General features: G+C 40.0%; 2 protein-coding genes across 5 annotated transcripts in view; both read left to right on the top strand.

Moving 5' to 3' along the window:
- The first annotated feature begins 1,366 nt into the window (after positions 1-1,366).
- Positions 1,367-4,555, top strand: Pcmt (Protein-L-isoaspartate (D-aspartate) O-methyltransferase). Of its 3 annotated transcripts, none has more exons than XM_089865504.1 (8): positions 1,367-1,526; positions 1,680-1,870; positions 1,940-2,076; positions 2,147-2,251; positions 2,477-2,597; positions 2,671-2,756; positions 3,250-3,422; positions 4,301-4,555. In XM_089865504.1, exons 2-8 carry the CDS (start codon positions 1,726-1,728, stop codon positions 4,314-4,316), a joined length of 783 nt encoding a protein of 260 aa, XP_089721630.1. In that variant the 5' UTR covers positions 1,367-1,526; positions 1,680-1,725; the 3' UTR covers positions 4,317-4,555. The 3 variants fall into 3 exon arrangements, with proteins under 3 accessions (XP_089721630.1, XP_089721629.1, XP_089721631.1); XM_089865503.1 differs by having other exon boundaries at positions 4,152-4,555; XM_089865505.1 differs by lacking the exon at positions 4,301-4,555 and having other exon boundaries at positions 3,250-3,722.
- Positions 4,556-8,066: 3,511 nt separating this feature from the next.
- Positions 8,067-17,623, top strand: part of LOC149705246 (uncharacterized) — a 55,619-nt gene continuing 46,062 nt past the window's right edge. Inside the window, exon 1 of one of the 2 annotated variants that reach the window (XM_089865499.1) lies at positions 8,067-8,748. The gene's annotated coding sequence lies outside the window, so the exon portion shown is untranslated. Of the gene's footprint in view, positions 8,749-15,977; positions 17,190-17,623 lie in introns of those variants that run through there. The other variant, XM_089865500.1, reaches the window with a different exon arrangement.

The following is a 17,623-nucleotide window of genomic DNA, read 5'->3' as shown; positions in this document are numbered from 1 at the left end:
CCGGTATTACTAGTTTCGCGCACGCGTGGCTCGCGAACTACCTCACTGCCCGAACCCAACGCGTTATACTCCAGGGTCATGCGTCCGCCTGGGCACGAATCGATAAGGGGGTTCCCCAGGGCTCTATCCTCGGTCCTCTCCTTTTTAATGTCTTGATTAATTCCATGCCATCTGCGGTTACTGCCTCAACCATCATCTTATTCGCTGATGACGCCAAACTTTACCATCCCATCCGCGACTCGGTTGATTGTCTTGCCCTTCAACACGACCTTGACGCTGTCGTTGCATGGGGTTTAGCCCATGGCCTCACTTTTAATGTCGCGAAGTGTGCCGTTTTGCATCTCGGCCGGCGTAACCCGCTCTTCAATTACACCATCAACGGACACTGCATCCCCACCACTAATTGTGAACGAGACCTCGGGGTCCTAATTGATCCCCTCCTCAAATCTACTGCACACTCTAACAAGGTTGCAAAGCGACTCCGTAGCCTGACTGGTCTAATTCGCCGCAATTTACACTTTCGGTCTCCCAAATTGGTCGCAACCCTATATAACTCCCTCGCGCTCCCCATAATTGACTATTGTTCCCCTATTTGGATGCCTCAAACCTCCACTGACCTACAGGTCTTACAGAAAGCTCAAAACGCCTTCACCAAACTCACTAGTAACGTTTGTAAAAAGCCAGCCCCTACCCGCCTGTCCCTTCTCGCCATTGACCCTGTCTCCACGCGACACCGTATTAATAATCTCTGTTTAGTTCACGATTTCTTCCACCTTAAACTTGATTTGGATTTCTCTGTCTTTTTCACCCGCCATTCCGATTCGCGTACCCGGGGCCACTCCCAAAAGTTAGTTAAGCCTAGAGCCCGTACTTCCTTCCGCCAATCCCATTTCACGTGCACAGTCATAAACGATTGGAATTCTTTGCCAGAGGACATTGTTACCCTAACCAATAAAGCCACTTTCCGGCGCAAACTCTCGGACCATTTTCGCTCTTTCCTCGACTAGTTCAATTTTTACTTTTTTAATTTTTTTTTGTTCTGATTATTCCCTCATACTAACGTTTATTCCATTCCCTTATGTTCCTATTATTTTTATACTGTTAGTCTACTTAATCTCATTCATTATACTACACTGTTTCTTAGCCCTATATTCATTAATTAACTTGTTCTTACATCTCACTTTGTATCCGATGTTCGTACATAAGCCACTCTGCTGGCTTCACGAACAGTGTTTGATAAATAAATAAATAAATAAATAAATAAATCTCGTCGGTGTCTTGCCCACTCTCCCGAGTTTTGATTTGCTCCAAATCCCTCTTTCCCTTTGTCACGACCCATGAGCAAACCCTAAAATACCTATTTCCTGGCCACGGACGTAATAAGCACCATAGTTTTAAAAAATAAAAAAAAAAAAAAAAAGATACACCGGCTCTAGTTTGCCAACTGCGAAGTGTAAAATTTTGACAATTAACTTTTAGTTTATAGAATTACAAATTAACAAATAGATTTTTAAAGCAAATAAAATGTGAGTATAATGTTTTGTTAGTTTTTAACATAATTTTATTATAATTATTAGTGCGAGAACTGTTAGTAAGTTGCTACTAGAAATGGGCTAAAGCCAATTAGCCAAGGCTTAACTTGTGATAGTTTTTTAAATTGTGGATTTTTAATTTTTTAGACATTCTGGAGACTGGATGTCGTTTTAATTTTGAAGTTGGATTCCTATGATAACAATTTCAATTGATCCTCCTTTCAATACTAAAACAATTCTCTCGGTATTTTTAACCGCAACAATAGTAAGTACAGTTTCATCAATGGCTTGGCGTTCACACGGAAGGAATAATTTGGAGCTGGTTCAAAACTTGAAAAGTAGGAGATTTTAGTTAATATTGGGGATCTTTTCGCTATTTGAACTTAATAATTAAATAAAATTATTAGAAAATGGGATAATTAAATGCTCCAGGGTAGAACAAGCCATGAGTGCTGTTGATAGAGGCGATTTTTCCGAAAGTAATGCCTATATGGATTCACCCCAACCTATTGGTTACGCAGTCACCATAAGCGCTCCTCATATGGTACGCGCGTTTAAGAGCTACGTTATACCATTCTCATTACCTTAATTACCTTTACTTACTTTTTAATCAGCACGCACATGCTCTGGAATTGCTAAGTGAGCATTTGTACGAAGGTGCTAAAGCTTTAGATGTTGGATCTGGGAGCGGGTATTTAACAACCTGTATGGCCATTATGGTAATTTTAAAGATATTTCTTGAATAATGATCAGAGTTGAAATATGAAAATAGGTCAAAAATAATGGTGATGGGGGGGGGGGTGTTAAAATAGGCCAAAAATTTATACTTGAAAAATCTGGGAATAAAACCAATAGGGCAAGAAAATCGGGGGAAAGAAACTGAAAGGTCAGGGAAAGTAGCCACCAGACCTTGAATAGCCCTGTTTTTGGAACTTTTGAAATAGGTTGGTGAACGAGGAATGGCTGTAGGAATTGATCATATCCCAGAATTAGTCAGTTCATCTATTTCTAATATACAAAAGAATCATAGTAATCTACTCAAATCGAAACAGCTTAAAATGATTGGTATGATTTTGACTAAATTGTCAAAAAAAAAAACTAACTAACAATTGTGAGTGTTTCAATTTGTCATCAATAGTGGGTGATGGGAGATTAGGTTATCCGGAAGACGCGCCTTATGACGCTATTCATGTTGGAGCAGCCGCGCCTGAGTTACCACAAGCGGTATGACGCATTGTTTTGTTAGAATTCTCATGCTGAAAATGTAACCTTCGCCCCCCCCCAAAAAAAAGAAAAAAAACGGATCTCCCAAGTCCCAACCTGTGCCAAAAACAAAAAAAAGTCGGAGATCCCAAGTCCCAAACCCACCCGTGCCAAAAAAAAAAAAAAAAAAAAGTCGGAGATCCCAAGTCCCAAACCCACCCGTGCCAAAAAAAAAAAAAAAAAAAAGTCGGAGATCCCAAGTCCCAAACCCACCCGTGCCAAAAAAAAAAAAAAAAAAAGTCGGAGATCCCAAGTCCCAAACCCACCCGTGCCAAAAAAAAAACAAAAAAAAAGTCGGAGATCCCAAGTCCCAAACCCGTGCCAAAAAAAAAAACAAAAGAAAAAATAGGATCTGCACAGTCCCAACCTGTGCCAAAAAAAAAAAAAAAAAAGGGAAGCTCTCAGTCTCTGATATATTTTTAAAAGTTATTCTCGATCTATTTTTCTAATTAAGCTAATTGATCAACTAAAACCAGGCGGAAGGTTAATAATTCCAGTGGGAGTAAAAAGTCACAATCAAACTCTGGATCAAATTGACAAACTTCCCGATGGAACTGTCAAAAGAACTTCCTTAATGGGAGTTGTTTATGTCCCATTAACGGATAAGGAGGAACAATGGCCTAAAAGGTAACGGTTAACTAGAATACTTCAGTTTAATTTTGTAGAATTTATTTATTAGTTAGGGTAATCCGTTAGGCCTAAAACTGGCTTAGCTCAATAGTTAGTTGATTAATACTAAAAAAAAAAACCTTTCTGGGCTCAAACACCCGGGGCAACTTGTTTTAAGGGTCAGGGTGGGTATTTCGTTAGAACTGAACTGACTCGGGGTTCTTTCCCCGCCTTTCTTGGATATGGCTAGTTTTTTTTTACACAAACTAAGGCTTAAGGTTGATTAGTAAATCACCTATTATAGTCTGTCAAACGAAAGAAGAGCCCTGAGAAATTTGTCCAAATTGGTGTCGCCACCATCGACCCCATAGTACTTTATCAACTTGTTATGTTTTGTCAATAGTCGTCTGTAATATAGTCTGCTATATGACAAGTACTTTAACTTATGTCATTAAAATATATTGCAATGCTAATTTAACAAAGATAAAACTGGTGTCTTGTCGTTAATTTTGTTTTATATTCTTTAATACTCGATGATCGTAAAAAACCATGAAACATAAACATATTAAATATATATTGCAAAATGTATTGGTTCTATTGCGATTAAGCCTATCTGTTTATAGCAGACTATATTACAGACAACTATTGACAAAACAAAACAAGTTGATAAAGTGCTATGGGGTCGATGGTGGCGACACCAATTTGGACAAATTTCTCAGGGCTCTTCTTTCGTTTGACAGACTATAGGTTATCTTATGCAAGATGCCTCGAATTATTCGCCAAGATGAAAGGAAAGCCGAAATAAACACAAATATTATTACTTATATAATTCGTTTAAATGTATGGCTTTGCGCGCGCGGCTGATTTGAAATTGACGCTAGATTTGTTATATTTAGGCAAAACGATCTCTAAATGAACCCGACGAGAAAAATCCTCCATTTGTTTTTGGGCAAATAACCCTTGTTATTTAAATTTATTACAATAAAAATCCCCGCCAAATAAACTCCGTTTCAACAAATCCCGAGTTTGTTAAAGAATAACACCTTAAGTTAACTGATGCTGTTATTTAATCAAAGCTTTATCATTACGGTTGAAATATTTTCGCGCAAAACGCCATTAATGTATGTTTCAATTAAATGTTCTTTAGTTAATTGGATTTTATTTAATTTCTCCGAGAGAAAAAATGGTTTGGGCAACTAGGGTTTTAAACGCGTCCTTTTTTATCTAAGCCTTTGTTACGTAATTACAAAATGCGGCTTATGGGATGGTGGTATTTATGTATGTCTGTCTGTTGAGATAGGACAGGCCATAGCCCACTCTATCACGCGCAATATGACGCGAGCTGCTCGGGGTATACTATAGTTCGTGAGCGCGGATCGAGGGGGCTATGGACAGGTGAAATAACAGCGGGGCTTTGTTATATAATAAAGAAAACGTAAGCTTATGGGATGATTTTGTGTGTGGCTGTTTGTGTGTGTAAAAACTGGGTTGGAAAATATCCTCCATTTTTTTTATTAACTCCAAAATATTCCGACAGTGTTCAGTCCATATATGAATGTCAGACCTACAGTATCCCGTATGTTTAATACCCGAACCTTAATAATGATAGGTTGACTCAATTATAATCAAATATAACTTGTATTTATTAACAACTTAGATATAGGCCTACGGTTTCTTACTACATGGTCATCCATACCAAGAATCAATACATATTGTTGAGAATGAGAGAATAAGTATATACAGAAGTATATAATACTTCTCTTCGAGAGAAGTGTACCACAAAGCTGGGTAAGTGTAACGTCACTCTTCCCAACATCGGATCATTTAGAGCAAGGTTACTAATCCGAATCACATACACGATAAATAGTTCCCTCATCATTACTCTATTAGCGTTTAAATATTTGGTAAGACGCGCTTGTGCATTTTTGTCCCACGTCAAGACGAGGTTTGTGGGATGATTGCTGGGTATTTAGTGCCAAACATCTATAGAATTCACCTTACGGTGCGATGCCCATTTGTAGTTTGATGAGCGGGAAAGCAAACTAAAAGGGTGAGCCTGGGAAGAATGACGTTACATAACTAAAGCATTAAGAGGATATTATCCCCTTCTGGTATATATTAATATATACAGGGGTTAGATACACAGGGATGAGACAAATGAGAACATTGCATACCATAATTATTGATTAAGTTTGATGAATCAGAGCGCGCCATCTTGCTGGCGGGTAATTTTTTCTCTTTCGTTTATCATGAATTGAATTGATTGTAGAGTCTAAGGCCGCGTTAATTAGGAATTCGTTAGTACTTTGCGCGCTATTTAATCCATTTTAATTCAAAAGCATTGAAATCAATCGATACCAGAGAAGGTGAGCTAGTTTCTCCCAAAGTACGACAGGGCTCGCAAAGTACCTATAATTCCCAGATGGTTTTATAAAAACCTATAACTCGTAAATTTATCCTATAAAAACTTTTATTTTTGATATGTTGGTTTAAAAAACCACGGCCAACATAGATCATCTCCTCCGTCGTCTGTAGGAGATGATCTAAGTTGGCCGTGAAAAAACGCTGCCAGGGTTGAAGCCAGTTGGGAAAACTTGGACGATATCGTTACTAAAATCATATATTTAGACTCGATAACTATTTTTTGACCATTAAAAATCAAAATTCCCCATTTTTAAAGAACAAAAACATTTAAAATTATGTTTTTCTACTTTTAAAAAGATATTTTTGTATTATTCTGGTCTTGACCAGGGCCGGAAATAAGCACAGGACACTGGACATGTCCAATAAAATTTTAAAATGTCCAATAATTTTTTTAAAAACTAAGGGGGTCACTGGACAGTTTGACCAATAAATTTTCCGAATTTTTGATAGCTTGGCTATGGAGAAGCGACACTATTTTTGCAAACTCAGTGGACAATGTCCTATAAATTTCTCATTCAAACAGGGGGTCACTGGACACTTGTCCGGTAGGATTTCGGTATGAGTGAATAAGGTCAAAAATCATTTTAGAGCAAAATCAAGCACACCATTCGATAGAGCGTAAAATTTAGATCCAAAATAACCCCCGCTTTTTTCAAATTTCCAAAAAAAAAAAACCAAAAAAGAAAATTTTGCAGTATAGGTGAACAAGGTCAAAAACAGTGTAAAACAAGTCGGGAAAACCAAAATATTACCTCTCCGTGTCGAGAAGATTATGTAACCTTAAGTATCGAATGAAAACGTCGACCTTTTTGCCCTCATCCTTTCCCGCGCTTTGCGCTTCCGCATTTCATCCTTACTCTCAACATTATCTTCCTCCATTTTACATACAAAAATCAAATACTCACAAAAATAAGTGGCAAAAACCTGCTGGCTCTTTACAACCACTTAATTTGACTTAATATCCAATTTCCAACAACAATAATATACCGGTAGTTTAATTGACAACCTACTAGCATCGAAATTCTCATTAAGAATGGCTCCCGCGGTAAAAAAACGGCAATTTTCAACTAGGTGGGCGTTATCTCATTAGATTTGAAAAATATCATTTGTCTTTTTTACCAATGCCTAACCGTTTGGATTTTTTAAAGCAATCTTGGCACCAAAAAATATTTTTGAATGAGGATAAAAAAGGTCTATCCTCTCGTAATTTTTAAAGCTTTTCTCATGATTACTCTATACAACAGTAACAAGGAGTATAAACCCATTAGTGGAAGCAGTATTTTTTTCCCAAAACAATCTCGCTTATGTTTATGCAATGAATGAAATATATCACAATGCACGGGCCTTGATAGATATAGGAGGCAATGAAGGAAATATATCGCATGCACGGGCCTTGGTAGATATAGGAGGCAATGATAATCTCTCTCTTTGCACGAGAGGTTTATCTTTAATATTTAAATAAATATAATTATTTTTAATTATTTTAATCTTCAATAATTAACATTAATAATAGTTAAATCGTTTAAAATAAAGTTATACCTATTATCTTCTCAAACTTTGCTAATATTGACGTTTAAAGTGACGGGTACCCCTCTTGCCCGCTTTTTTCAAATTTGGGGTATATATACGATTCGTTTCCATTATAATAGTAAGGAAAAAGCGCAATTGCGAAAACCTTTGGTGGAGATCCCACCTTAGGGAGGCTAGACGTTTCTCGTAACCCTAGCTGATCGCCGCGTATATCCTAAAACCAAACGATGATAATGGAGTAGAAGCCAATGATATAGATTGGTGTCTATGTGGAATAGACTTTGTGGATGGTGGTGTTAGAAGCCAGTGTAAGTGCAGACTGGTGTCAATGTGGGATTGACAAAGAATAGAAGATGGTGGGTGGTGTTGGAAGGCAGAAAAATACCAGACTTCTGTTCATGTGGGATGGACGAAGACCAAACATGGTGGTGTTGAGAACTCAAGTATAGAGTAGCCAACGCAGAGAAATACAATTTTCCAAATTTCTGTGAACTGTCAATGCGGTCCGGAAATTGGGAACACGTTTGCTCCGATACGCAAACTGCGAACGCGGTCACGTGGGTGTAACAACGGACAGACAGACACACAGACAGACACACCCACACACACACACACACACACACAGACAGACACGGCCGTTACAGAACCTCTCCTGGACTACGTCACACGGAGAGGTAAAAATCAGAGGGCCAACAATTTGCCACCTTTTCCAACCTAACCTAACCTAACCTAACCTAACCTAACCTAACCTAACCTAACCTAAGCTAACCTAACCTAAGCTAAACTAACCTAACCTAACCTAACGTATTCGGCCTCTTAAGTGAAAATGAGCCCTAACGTTAAACATCAATATTTTGGAAAAGGTGGCAATTCTTATGGGGGATAAGACTTTTTTTTTTGGAAATTTGAAAAAAGCGGCGGCCATTTTAGATCTAAATTTTACGCTCTATCGAATGGTGTGCTTGATTTTGCTCTAAAATGATTTTTGACCTTATTCACTCATACCGAAATTGTACCACTTGTCCCATAAGAAATTTTTCTTATTTCCGGCCCTGGTCTTGACTTTATTGTTATTATGCTATGCAACTAGCGCGAGCCGTGATTGGCCAATCCTCTTCCCGGTTGCTAGGCGACCGTAATTTAAAGACCGAAGTTAGGGTTAAAAATGTGTCGAGTTCGGCGAGAGACGCTCGACAGTTTTGTCAAGGAAAATTAAGAAAAAATGTCATTTATTTCATTAATTTAACCCTATTTTGGGTTAATTTTAATTACGTAATAGTTTGACCACCTAGTTTTGAGTATTTTGTGGCAGCGTCTTCCTTTTATTTTGTTATAATGGCAAGTTACAACGTTGAGAGGGATTTCTAGTTGACTGAGTACCATCTGATTAGTAAGTTATGTTATTATTTAAGCATGATTTAATTTTTGCGTGTTTCGGTTGTTTATACGTTTTTTAAAAACATGAAACGGATGACCCCTGAATTAAATTGGAAATCATTGTCTCTCAGTGTATTACTGAAATGTTCCCAACTTAATTGTTTAGGGGGTGTCCCTTAATTGGCAAAATGTCATTGAAGGCTCTGGACTATAGAAATTTCCCTTTAAACCACGTTCCACCGTACTTAAAGTCCTATAATTACTCTTTTTGAAACACCCTGTATGGGATAGTAGTACGTGGTCACACCCTCCCAAGTCTTACCACAGCTGTTCTGGTAGCCATATTGGGTGGTCTCAGCTTCATTCCCGCAGTTTAAACCCACCACCAATATGGCAGCGTAAATTATTACGTCACGAGACTCGGCTCCTCCTCCAACTGAAAGCTCTCAATACTAGGGCTGATTCCCATTCCCCATACTTAATAAAATGACCACGAGCGAGTCTGGCTTCGAGCTAGGGAAGTAAAAATTGCAGCACCGTCTTAGTAACGACTCCTGGCCGGTCGCTTGCCGAATTGATTTAACGAACCGTGAAGCGATCGTAGCTAGAGATCGTGACCCCGGGTAAAAGCGTCTTGATTGAAAGCCTATTATGGTTCGTTGCCACCACTAGCCCCCCTTCCCCCCCCCCAATTTCAACTTGTAATTCGCAATTTGCGCTTTTCTCCCAAAACTAAGAAGTCCGAAGAAACGCGCGTCGCCCCATCGCCCAGAAGTAAAATACCTCAATTTCTTCGAAGGTAATATTAACGTTTGATATTTTTGCTTGTTGCCAAAATATGCAAGATATATTTCACCAAGTTCTAACCGTTTTACGATACAAATTAAGTTTAGTGATTTATCGAGGGGACAACCACCCTGCGCGTAATCGGTGTACCTTTGACGCGTAATCTACAGGGTTCATACAAACCTGGAAAAACCAGGGAAATAAATAGTTGACAAAAACCTCCTGGAAAGTTCAAGGAAATTTCGATTTTTTTTTTGTAAAATTCTGGGAAATCATACTAAAAACTTAGTGCTACGACAAACAGGGGCCGAGTAATTAAGGAAAATGTTCGTCAGCTTATGGTATCGTCTCACTTATTGTTATTATGTTACTTATGATTTTTAACACTGAACTTCGAAGGCCCATAACTCTTGTTCTATTAGAGATAGGGGGATCTCCTTTGAATATGTTATAGTCATCTTTGCTCCCCATACAAGGATACTTTAAACTTGAGGCTACGTCAATATCTTCGTCAACTTATGTTAGCGTCTCACTTATTCAGGGTTCATACAAACCTGGAAAAATCAGGGAAATAAATAGTTGACAAAAACCTCAGGGAAAATTCAGGGAAATTACGAATTTCTAGTAAAATTCAGGGAAATCAGGGAAATTTGCTAACCCACCCTGTCTCACTCGTTTAGCTTACCCACCCTGTCGCACTCGTTTAGCTAACCCACCCTGTCACACTCGTTTAGCTAACCCACCCTGTCGCACTCGTTTAGCTAACCCACCCTGTCGCACTCGTTTAGTTATTAGGTCACTTATGATTTCAAGCAATAAACTTTGGACGCTCGTAACTCTGTTTCTACTAGAGATACGCGGATGTCCTTTGAGTATGTTATAGTCCAATTTGTCCGCCATCTAACCGTACTAAATAGTTATGGCTACGACAAACAGGGGCCGAGTATTTAAGCAAAACGTAAAGAAACAACGCCCTCCATAGGAATAGCATTACACTAAACTTTGGAGGCTCCTAACTCTGGAAAATTCAGGGAAGTAAGTGAGTAATTTTTAAGAGCGACTATAGAGCTATTTCAGAGGGGGTAATGGCTACGTCACCAATGCTATTTGCCCATAGAGAAACCCTCACAAAATGGCCGCCCTCTACACTCAAAGGCAGGCCCAATTTTCGTAGCAGACGAAATTTTTCCCCCACTGAAATAGCTCTATACGTATTTCGCTTTATAATAACACTGCAAATGAAACAGAGCAGCTTCCTAAGTAGGTAATGCGATTATCAGAGTTGTATCATTCGGTCAAATTGAACTCCTATGAGGGGGGGGGGGTTATTGTGTCGGGGCGTTTGGATAGAGAAGGCAGTTGCGTGACCTCCCTTGGCCCTTAAAATCGCTTGTTTACACAGTTACACTCTGATCTGAAACTTGATTTATGCCCTAACCCAAAATTTTGTAATTAATTCTGTAAGGCTGCTCCATTTTTGTAATAAAAAGAATCCGCTGGCAATATCTCCCTCCGTTTTAACCTTTCACCCACGCCCCCCCCCCCTCACGCTCATTTTCCGCTTTAGCCCGGCCGCGTTCTCCGCTGATTAAAAGTTTGCCCGGATTTCGGATATTTGCCCAATGCTATACCATAAGTTTATAAGTGATATGTTCCATAAGAACGACACTACCTATACAAGTTCTTAATGCTAGGGATTCTTACACCTCGAGCTAGTTCGAGGAGAACGACGGAAGCGAGAATTGCAGACTACATTCGGTTAGTTTTGCAGGACTTCCATCCACCTAGTCCTATTTAGTCCGCGTTACTAAGCCCAAATTTGACAGCAGCGCCCAATTCACCAGGCCTCCTTCGATTGACCTCGAATCTATGACCTATTTCATTCACTTCGTGATAAGCTCCAGTTTCTAAGTTACCAGTGGCAAACTTATGGTGGTAGCAAATCTTACGAACTTATGGTAGTGATGATATACACGTGGATCCTTTCACCCGTTGAGTTCATTTATTTTCACTCGCGCCCCTTCCTAAAAAGAACGGTTTATTCCCTTCAAAATGGACCCCCCCCCCCGATTTGCTTTCATGATGACATAAGTGACGTAACAAGCTTAAGTAAGAGTGTGACGCTGTTTATGGGGGGACGTGAAACGTTGTCAACTTGTAGAGAACAGAGCCTAGATTTTTGGTCCGTGTCGTTATAGAGCGGGGGGAGCCAATTTCCATCCTTAGGTAAACAAGTCCAGTTTCTAATTCGGTTGCCACCGGCCATCAAAGCCCGCTTTGTTTGGTCAAGGCCGGGTAAACTGGCCGCATCGAGGATGGCTCTCTCTTTGACACGCGTCAGAGCCTCTAAACAACGACCAACCTTTGCTCTGATCAACCAATCGTGTTCTAGACCTCCACTAACGTTAATTAGCTTTATGGTTAAGTACTTAAGCTCGTCGTTTTATTGCAATTGAAAGTTGCGAAAGATGGTTAGTTAAAAATAACGTATCGCGTGGATTTAACCCTAAGATTTTTCACGGGAAATCTTTCACCGCCTTAAAAGACCCACCCGGGCAAAGCCGGGTACCTTTGTCGCGCGGTTGCGATGTAATTGGCTTAGTCGTACGTGTTTGTTTCGTTGTAGCTAGGGATTGTTCACTAACTGGGTTTCCCATGTAATTCTATCGCCAACTACATGTTCCGAATTATTCCTTGATTCCCCTCTTCATTCCCCCAATTTATTGGACCAAAACGGATGTAGATATGGCGCCATCTCTCGGCAAAATAAATCGTTTTGCCCAATTTAGGCAGTATTTCAATTTTGACGTCATAGACCACGTGATATTTGGTCCAATTTTCTTATAACTTCCTGTTAGGGATAGTAGCTGCTGCTAGGGGGCGTTTGGAACATGCATGCTCCATCTTTTTGGGGGAACGAACTATCCCTAGCGTTAGTTAATCCATGGTTGTAGCTCGCGTTGGCTTTTCATCCGGAAACGGATGATAACTTTGTTAACTAATTCAATCGGAAGTTACTGGAGGAAACGAGGAAGTAAAAGCTAGGGAAGTTATTTGTTTTTACTTCTAAACTCGCTTCCGTGGAAACCTTTCTTTCATCGCGTCCCATCGTTTCGTATTTCAGGAGCAAGGCCGCGGAACCGAAACGAGATTCGATTTAAAAAGCCGCGACAAATCGACTTTTACGTCGAGCTCTGGTCTGAATTATCAAATATAAATTTAAGCAAACTATATTTAGCATTCTATGGGATATAGTTATCAAACTGTGTACGAAATATTAATGATATTAAAGGGGCCAACCGGTGCTGTTGGGGTGAAGTCCGCCCTTAGTTCAGAGGAAAACACCCAGCTCTTTGGACAATGGCGCCACCGTCGCGGTGGGCGGGTAAGCAATATGCTAACCAACAGTTTAACCCCCCCCCCCCTTCACCCCAACAGCTCCTTAACGTATAATCAACTTGGTGATTGCCCAAGGTTAAGAAGGCGTACGGCAGGTCACGTTTCTGTTCCGCCTTTTGCGCAAGATGCTAATAAAGGGTAATTAAATGAAAGTCACCGCGAGTATAGTGTTTGGCCGCCTAATAAATAGGTATTTGCAATTTGAGTTGGACACCTTATCGTCGTTGATTATCAGTCTTAACCCGTCTATTTCTAGAAGCGCCTTTGGCTATTACGTACAAACTACTACTTTAGCCTATAGCGAAGTCCGTATAGTGCGTGGATTTTGCTTTGCCAAAATGCCTTCCGCTAAATTGTATTTGATTTTCTGATAAAAGACTGATGATGGCTTGGCGTCCTTTAGATCCGCTGTATTGGCGGGTATCCGCCTTCGCGCCTCTTAAGTTCTACTAGGAAATAACGCGGGGTGTCGCTACTTTGTTCCGGAAGTATAGAGTAATGGCGGCTAATACCTTAGGCTGTATTAAACTTTATAGGGGAATGACGTAAGAGTGTGATTGAAATATAACGAGTTTCTTCCTTTCCGCATCTTATTCTTGACCAAACACGCTCGGATTCAATTTCTTAGTCTTTTTCTATGGAAATCTTTGCTTCGACTTTATAAGAATTCGGTCGTAAGCTTTCTTAGACGCAACATATTCCCGCTAAAGGTAGGATAGGGTGATATTCGAGGATAGGCTATTGGATTGAGATGGCATTTGGAACATTTTGCTAAATTACTCGCTCCCTGCGATTGTCGTAACCCGAATATTTGGTATCGTTGGCAAGGGAGGGGAGAAATAGGCCTTTATAACATACTCAACGGACTTGCCCGTATCTCTTATAGAACCAGAGTTAAAAAAGTGTCGTGTAAAAAGCTTAATTACTATAGCACCCCCATTATTGTAACCCCTAGTATCTTTGAAAAAAAAAATAAATAAATAACACATTCTTAATGGACTTGCCACGCAGTATCTCTTATATAATGCGAAAACAACGTTTGAAATCTCGACGGAATAGCATAGCACAATCCGTGAAAGTTACGCTATTTAAAGAGTCCTGGATTTCGACCAAGTTACGAAGTTATTCGCCAATAAGGTAAACTGACCTTTGTAAAGCTCTAACTTTGGTCCCGAATTCCGAGAACGTCCGTAACTCGAGTCGAGCTTCTTCGGAGGAATTCGCGTACGGTATTAAAGCCGAGTTAAGTTCCAAACTAGGGAAGTTCCGCGTGAAATTCGAATATCATCCTAAATTAACCCACCATCTGCAGTATCGTATCTTAACATTTTATTATTATTTAAAAAAAGACATCTTTCCAAAAAAAGATAACCACACCGGGAAACGAAGTATGTTTTCTTATTGAATGCGCATTGACTCATTTTACTAAAAGCATGGCAAACTTAGGCGATGTATGTATTCAAAGCGTAGGCCTGCCATTCCATATCGTATCTGTATCTGTACATTTTCCTTGGAACCCTCGCTGCTTTCCGTGTTTGTATTGAGCAACCCAAAATCCGCTGAACGGAGCTAGTCCATTACCCGAAAGATTCTTTTGGGCCTGCAGGGTCAACAAATAGTTTAAGTAAAGATATAGCCTATAACTCTCTTTCTAATAACTCGCCGCATCGTCTTTTCGATAGCCTGCATGCACCCCTTGCCCCTATAACGGACCCCTTGCCCCTATCACTCGAACCAGGCCAGCAACCTTTTTCATTCATTGCCTCGAGGATAATTCGGGCCGGCATGTTCGAGAAATTGGATAAGTTTATTTAGCTAGATAAGTTTCTGTTGAACCGCGGATGCTATTTCGGCATCCAAATGGTGCACCTGTACTCGGGCTAAATCGATTCGAAATGAAGTTGATTTACTATATTTAGGAATCAACGTGGAACCATATTAACGGTACGGTTGAAATGAAGGTGCAATCGACTTTGTTTTTCTGCAAGGACATGGTTTCCACGGGTCAGGAAAAACCTGGAAAAGTCAGGGAATTTAAAAATGGGTCGAAAAGGTCAGGAAAAGGTCAGGGAATTTAAAAATGGGTCGAAAAGGTCAGGAAAAGGTCAGGGAATTTAAAAATGGGTCGAAAAGGTCAGGGAAAAGTCAGCGAATTTTAATAGTTAAGTCTTTCTTAGTTAACTCCATAAATGATCAATTAAATGAGCGTCCCACCAAATTAAACAATTTAGTGTTCGGCTTCGAAAAGGGCGAAACAATTTGCGTTTGATCATTGGCGTTCCTCAAATTTTACCTTAAACTTAAATAGGCCCGAATTATCCACGAGACTTACCCTTCAATCTTATAAAGGCTGCAGCGTTTGCCTTCTTATTTCGTAGGATTAACTTAATCTCCCGAAATTTCTCCCGTCCATCGCTATCCCAAAGACGCCAAGGCCCGTGTTCCCCCCCCCCAATAAATCGATACGAAGTAGCGTCTTAGCTATAAATAAGATTCGATAATAGTTTTGGTTCGGCCGTATACTTGTCATTGATTTACTACTAACTTTATTTTGAATGTTGAGTTAGACAGTTAGTTAAGAAGAAGTTAAGTGGTTAAGTTTGGGTTTATTCGTGTCTGTAATAGACATGAAAAAATAGGCCTATAAGAAAAGGCTGGTAAAAGACCCTGTAAGGCGTTCCATCAAAAATCGAAAGTTCCTGACACTTTTTTGACAGCTTCATTTTCGGTTAGACGTCTTCCGTACGTACGTCGCTTTTATTCTTTGACTGACTGAGAGGAGGCCCTTTTTTATTTTGGAGTTGATTCCAGGTACCGAGCTCGAACCTTAACAACACCACCCGGCTACGACTTAAGTCTTTACCCAAAATGTGTAAACTGAGATCTTTAACGTCCTTGTACTTCTTTCAAGGCTAAGTTTTTAATTTGGATGATCTGAATTGTGAAGGCGCGGTGTTTTGAGAAACACTGCATGATCTACATGCAACTATGTCCCGCCCGCGCCTTGAAAGATATCCAAATGGCTTCCCGGAACTTTACTTTAGGGGACTGCCGTATCTTTATGGTCATCTTTTTCCTTGCGCCGTTCGCCCGACTATAGCTCCTTGTCTTACGTCAAGCGTCTATTTGACGAATGAAACTGTATAAGACAAGCGTTAGAAGGACCCCCCCCCCCTTAAGGACAAAGCCTCGATGCGTTGACGGCTGCCTATCCCGAGGAGAGACGCTGTAGTTTCCTCGAATTCCTCTGACAAGTAGCCCTGAGATTATACGGACGTTCTCTCTCTCTCCATTTCTTCGGAAGTCTATAATTATTTCTAAAGTGATGTGAACACCAAGGATTAGAATAGGACAGGATTCTGAACATTTACAATCTTCCCGACCACCTATAAAGAAAAACTCAACGAAACTAAATAACCGACCTTCTTAAATCAATCTTAATTAATTCTCCTATAGTGTTACCATGCAGGGATAGATTTAACTTTAGAAGCAGGGATGGAGAACAGATTATAATGTGGCTGGGCGCGCGTCAAAGTCCCGGACCCCCTTCCACGGGACGGAGAGGTATTCTTTCAACAAGAGGCTTGTCATAGCGATAGAGGTTAAAGGGAATTACGTCACTATTTTTCAGCAACGTCATCAAAACTTAGTTTAAGTGAGCAGCCAGTAAGATAATTTAAACTGTTCGTTACGTGTTGGAGGGAGGGGCTATGAGTCTGACTGACGTAAATACTAACCGTTAGACTCCATTCCTACTTCTAAAATTACATCTATCCCTGCTTGGGTTACTGATTGGTCAAACCACGGGTACAATTTGATTTAATCAAATTTGGGAAGCTAGCGAATCACGCAAGCGAGCGAGCCTCTTTTTTTAAATCCGTATTATATACTTCGGGTCTGTCTGTCTGTCTGTCTCTCTTTGAGGAGTTTTCTGGCGAGAAATAGGATGAGAGACAGTTTAAAAGAAGGGGGGGCGATAGAGCTAGTTTTCGCTTCTTCTTAGAGGTCCCGAGTCTCTCTCTGGTCTACGGACTCCACTCCGTTTATAAGTCTCTAAGCTTTCTCGCTATACGTCCGAATAAAAGATTTCCAGATAAAAGAAGCTGAACCTTGAAAAGAAGGGGTACGAAAGAAAAAGATTTCCAGCTGACTTTCTCTCTCTATACTAAGACTAATGGAAATAAGAATCAACTGTCACTCCATTGAAAGACGTTCCCGCACCTATCGGACAATTGACGCCCGTTCTTTTCATTTACTTTCAAAAGATAGGTGAGCTCTTTAGTTGATGGAATAAATAGCGCGTCCACTTGACTCTCCCTCCATCCAACATATGTCCTCCTTGCACGGGACTCTATTTGAGAAAATTGTTCGTTTATTAATTTCCGTTTTATTTAATTTAAAGCTGTAGAAAAAGGTTTATTTCTTAAAAAAACAATCCATATATATAAGATGACGTATTTTAAAGTAATATACGCCCCGCCCCTCCCCCCACCGGGTGAACTTGATTAAGCGGCAAAAAACACCCATTTCTCTGTCCGCGTTTGGTTTCACCGTGCTTCTGGAAATTAAGTTTGATTATCTCGTTTAAGCCTAATTAAGTATGGAAAGTGGAATTGAACGTCGTGGGATATCCTGTTGTGAGTTTTTAATCCAATTTTAGGCCTAATTTTGGGGGAAATGAGCCAAGGCTTAGGGTAAACGAT

The sequence above is a fragment of the Phalangium opilio genome, unplaced genomic scaffold (genome assembly GCF_054372755.1).
Source record: "Phalangium opilio isolate 3A_F unplaced genomic scaffold, DU_Popi_V2 ptg000014l_1, whole genome shotgun sequence".
In the NCBI taxonomy this organism is placed as follows: Eukaryota; Metazoa; Arthropoda; class Arachnida; order Opiliones; family Phalangiidae; genus Phalangium; species Phalangium opilio.
Note: the sequence above shows the minus strand (reverse complement) of the source record. Positions and strands in the feature narration are given on the sequence as shown.

Coding starts and splice junctions, on each gene's coding strand:
- Pcmt (XM_089865503.1), top strand. CDS start 1,726: ATGATAACAATTTCAATTGATCCTCCTTTCAATACTAAAACAATTCTC. Junction 1,871..1,939: donor GCTGGTTCAAAACTTGAAAA/GTAGGAGATTTT, acceptor TAAAATTATTAG/AAAATGGGATAATTAAATGC. Junction 2,252..2,476: donor CAACCTGTATGGCCATTATG/GTAATTTTAAAG, acceptor CTTTTGAAATAG/GTTGGTGAACGAGGAATGGC.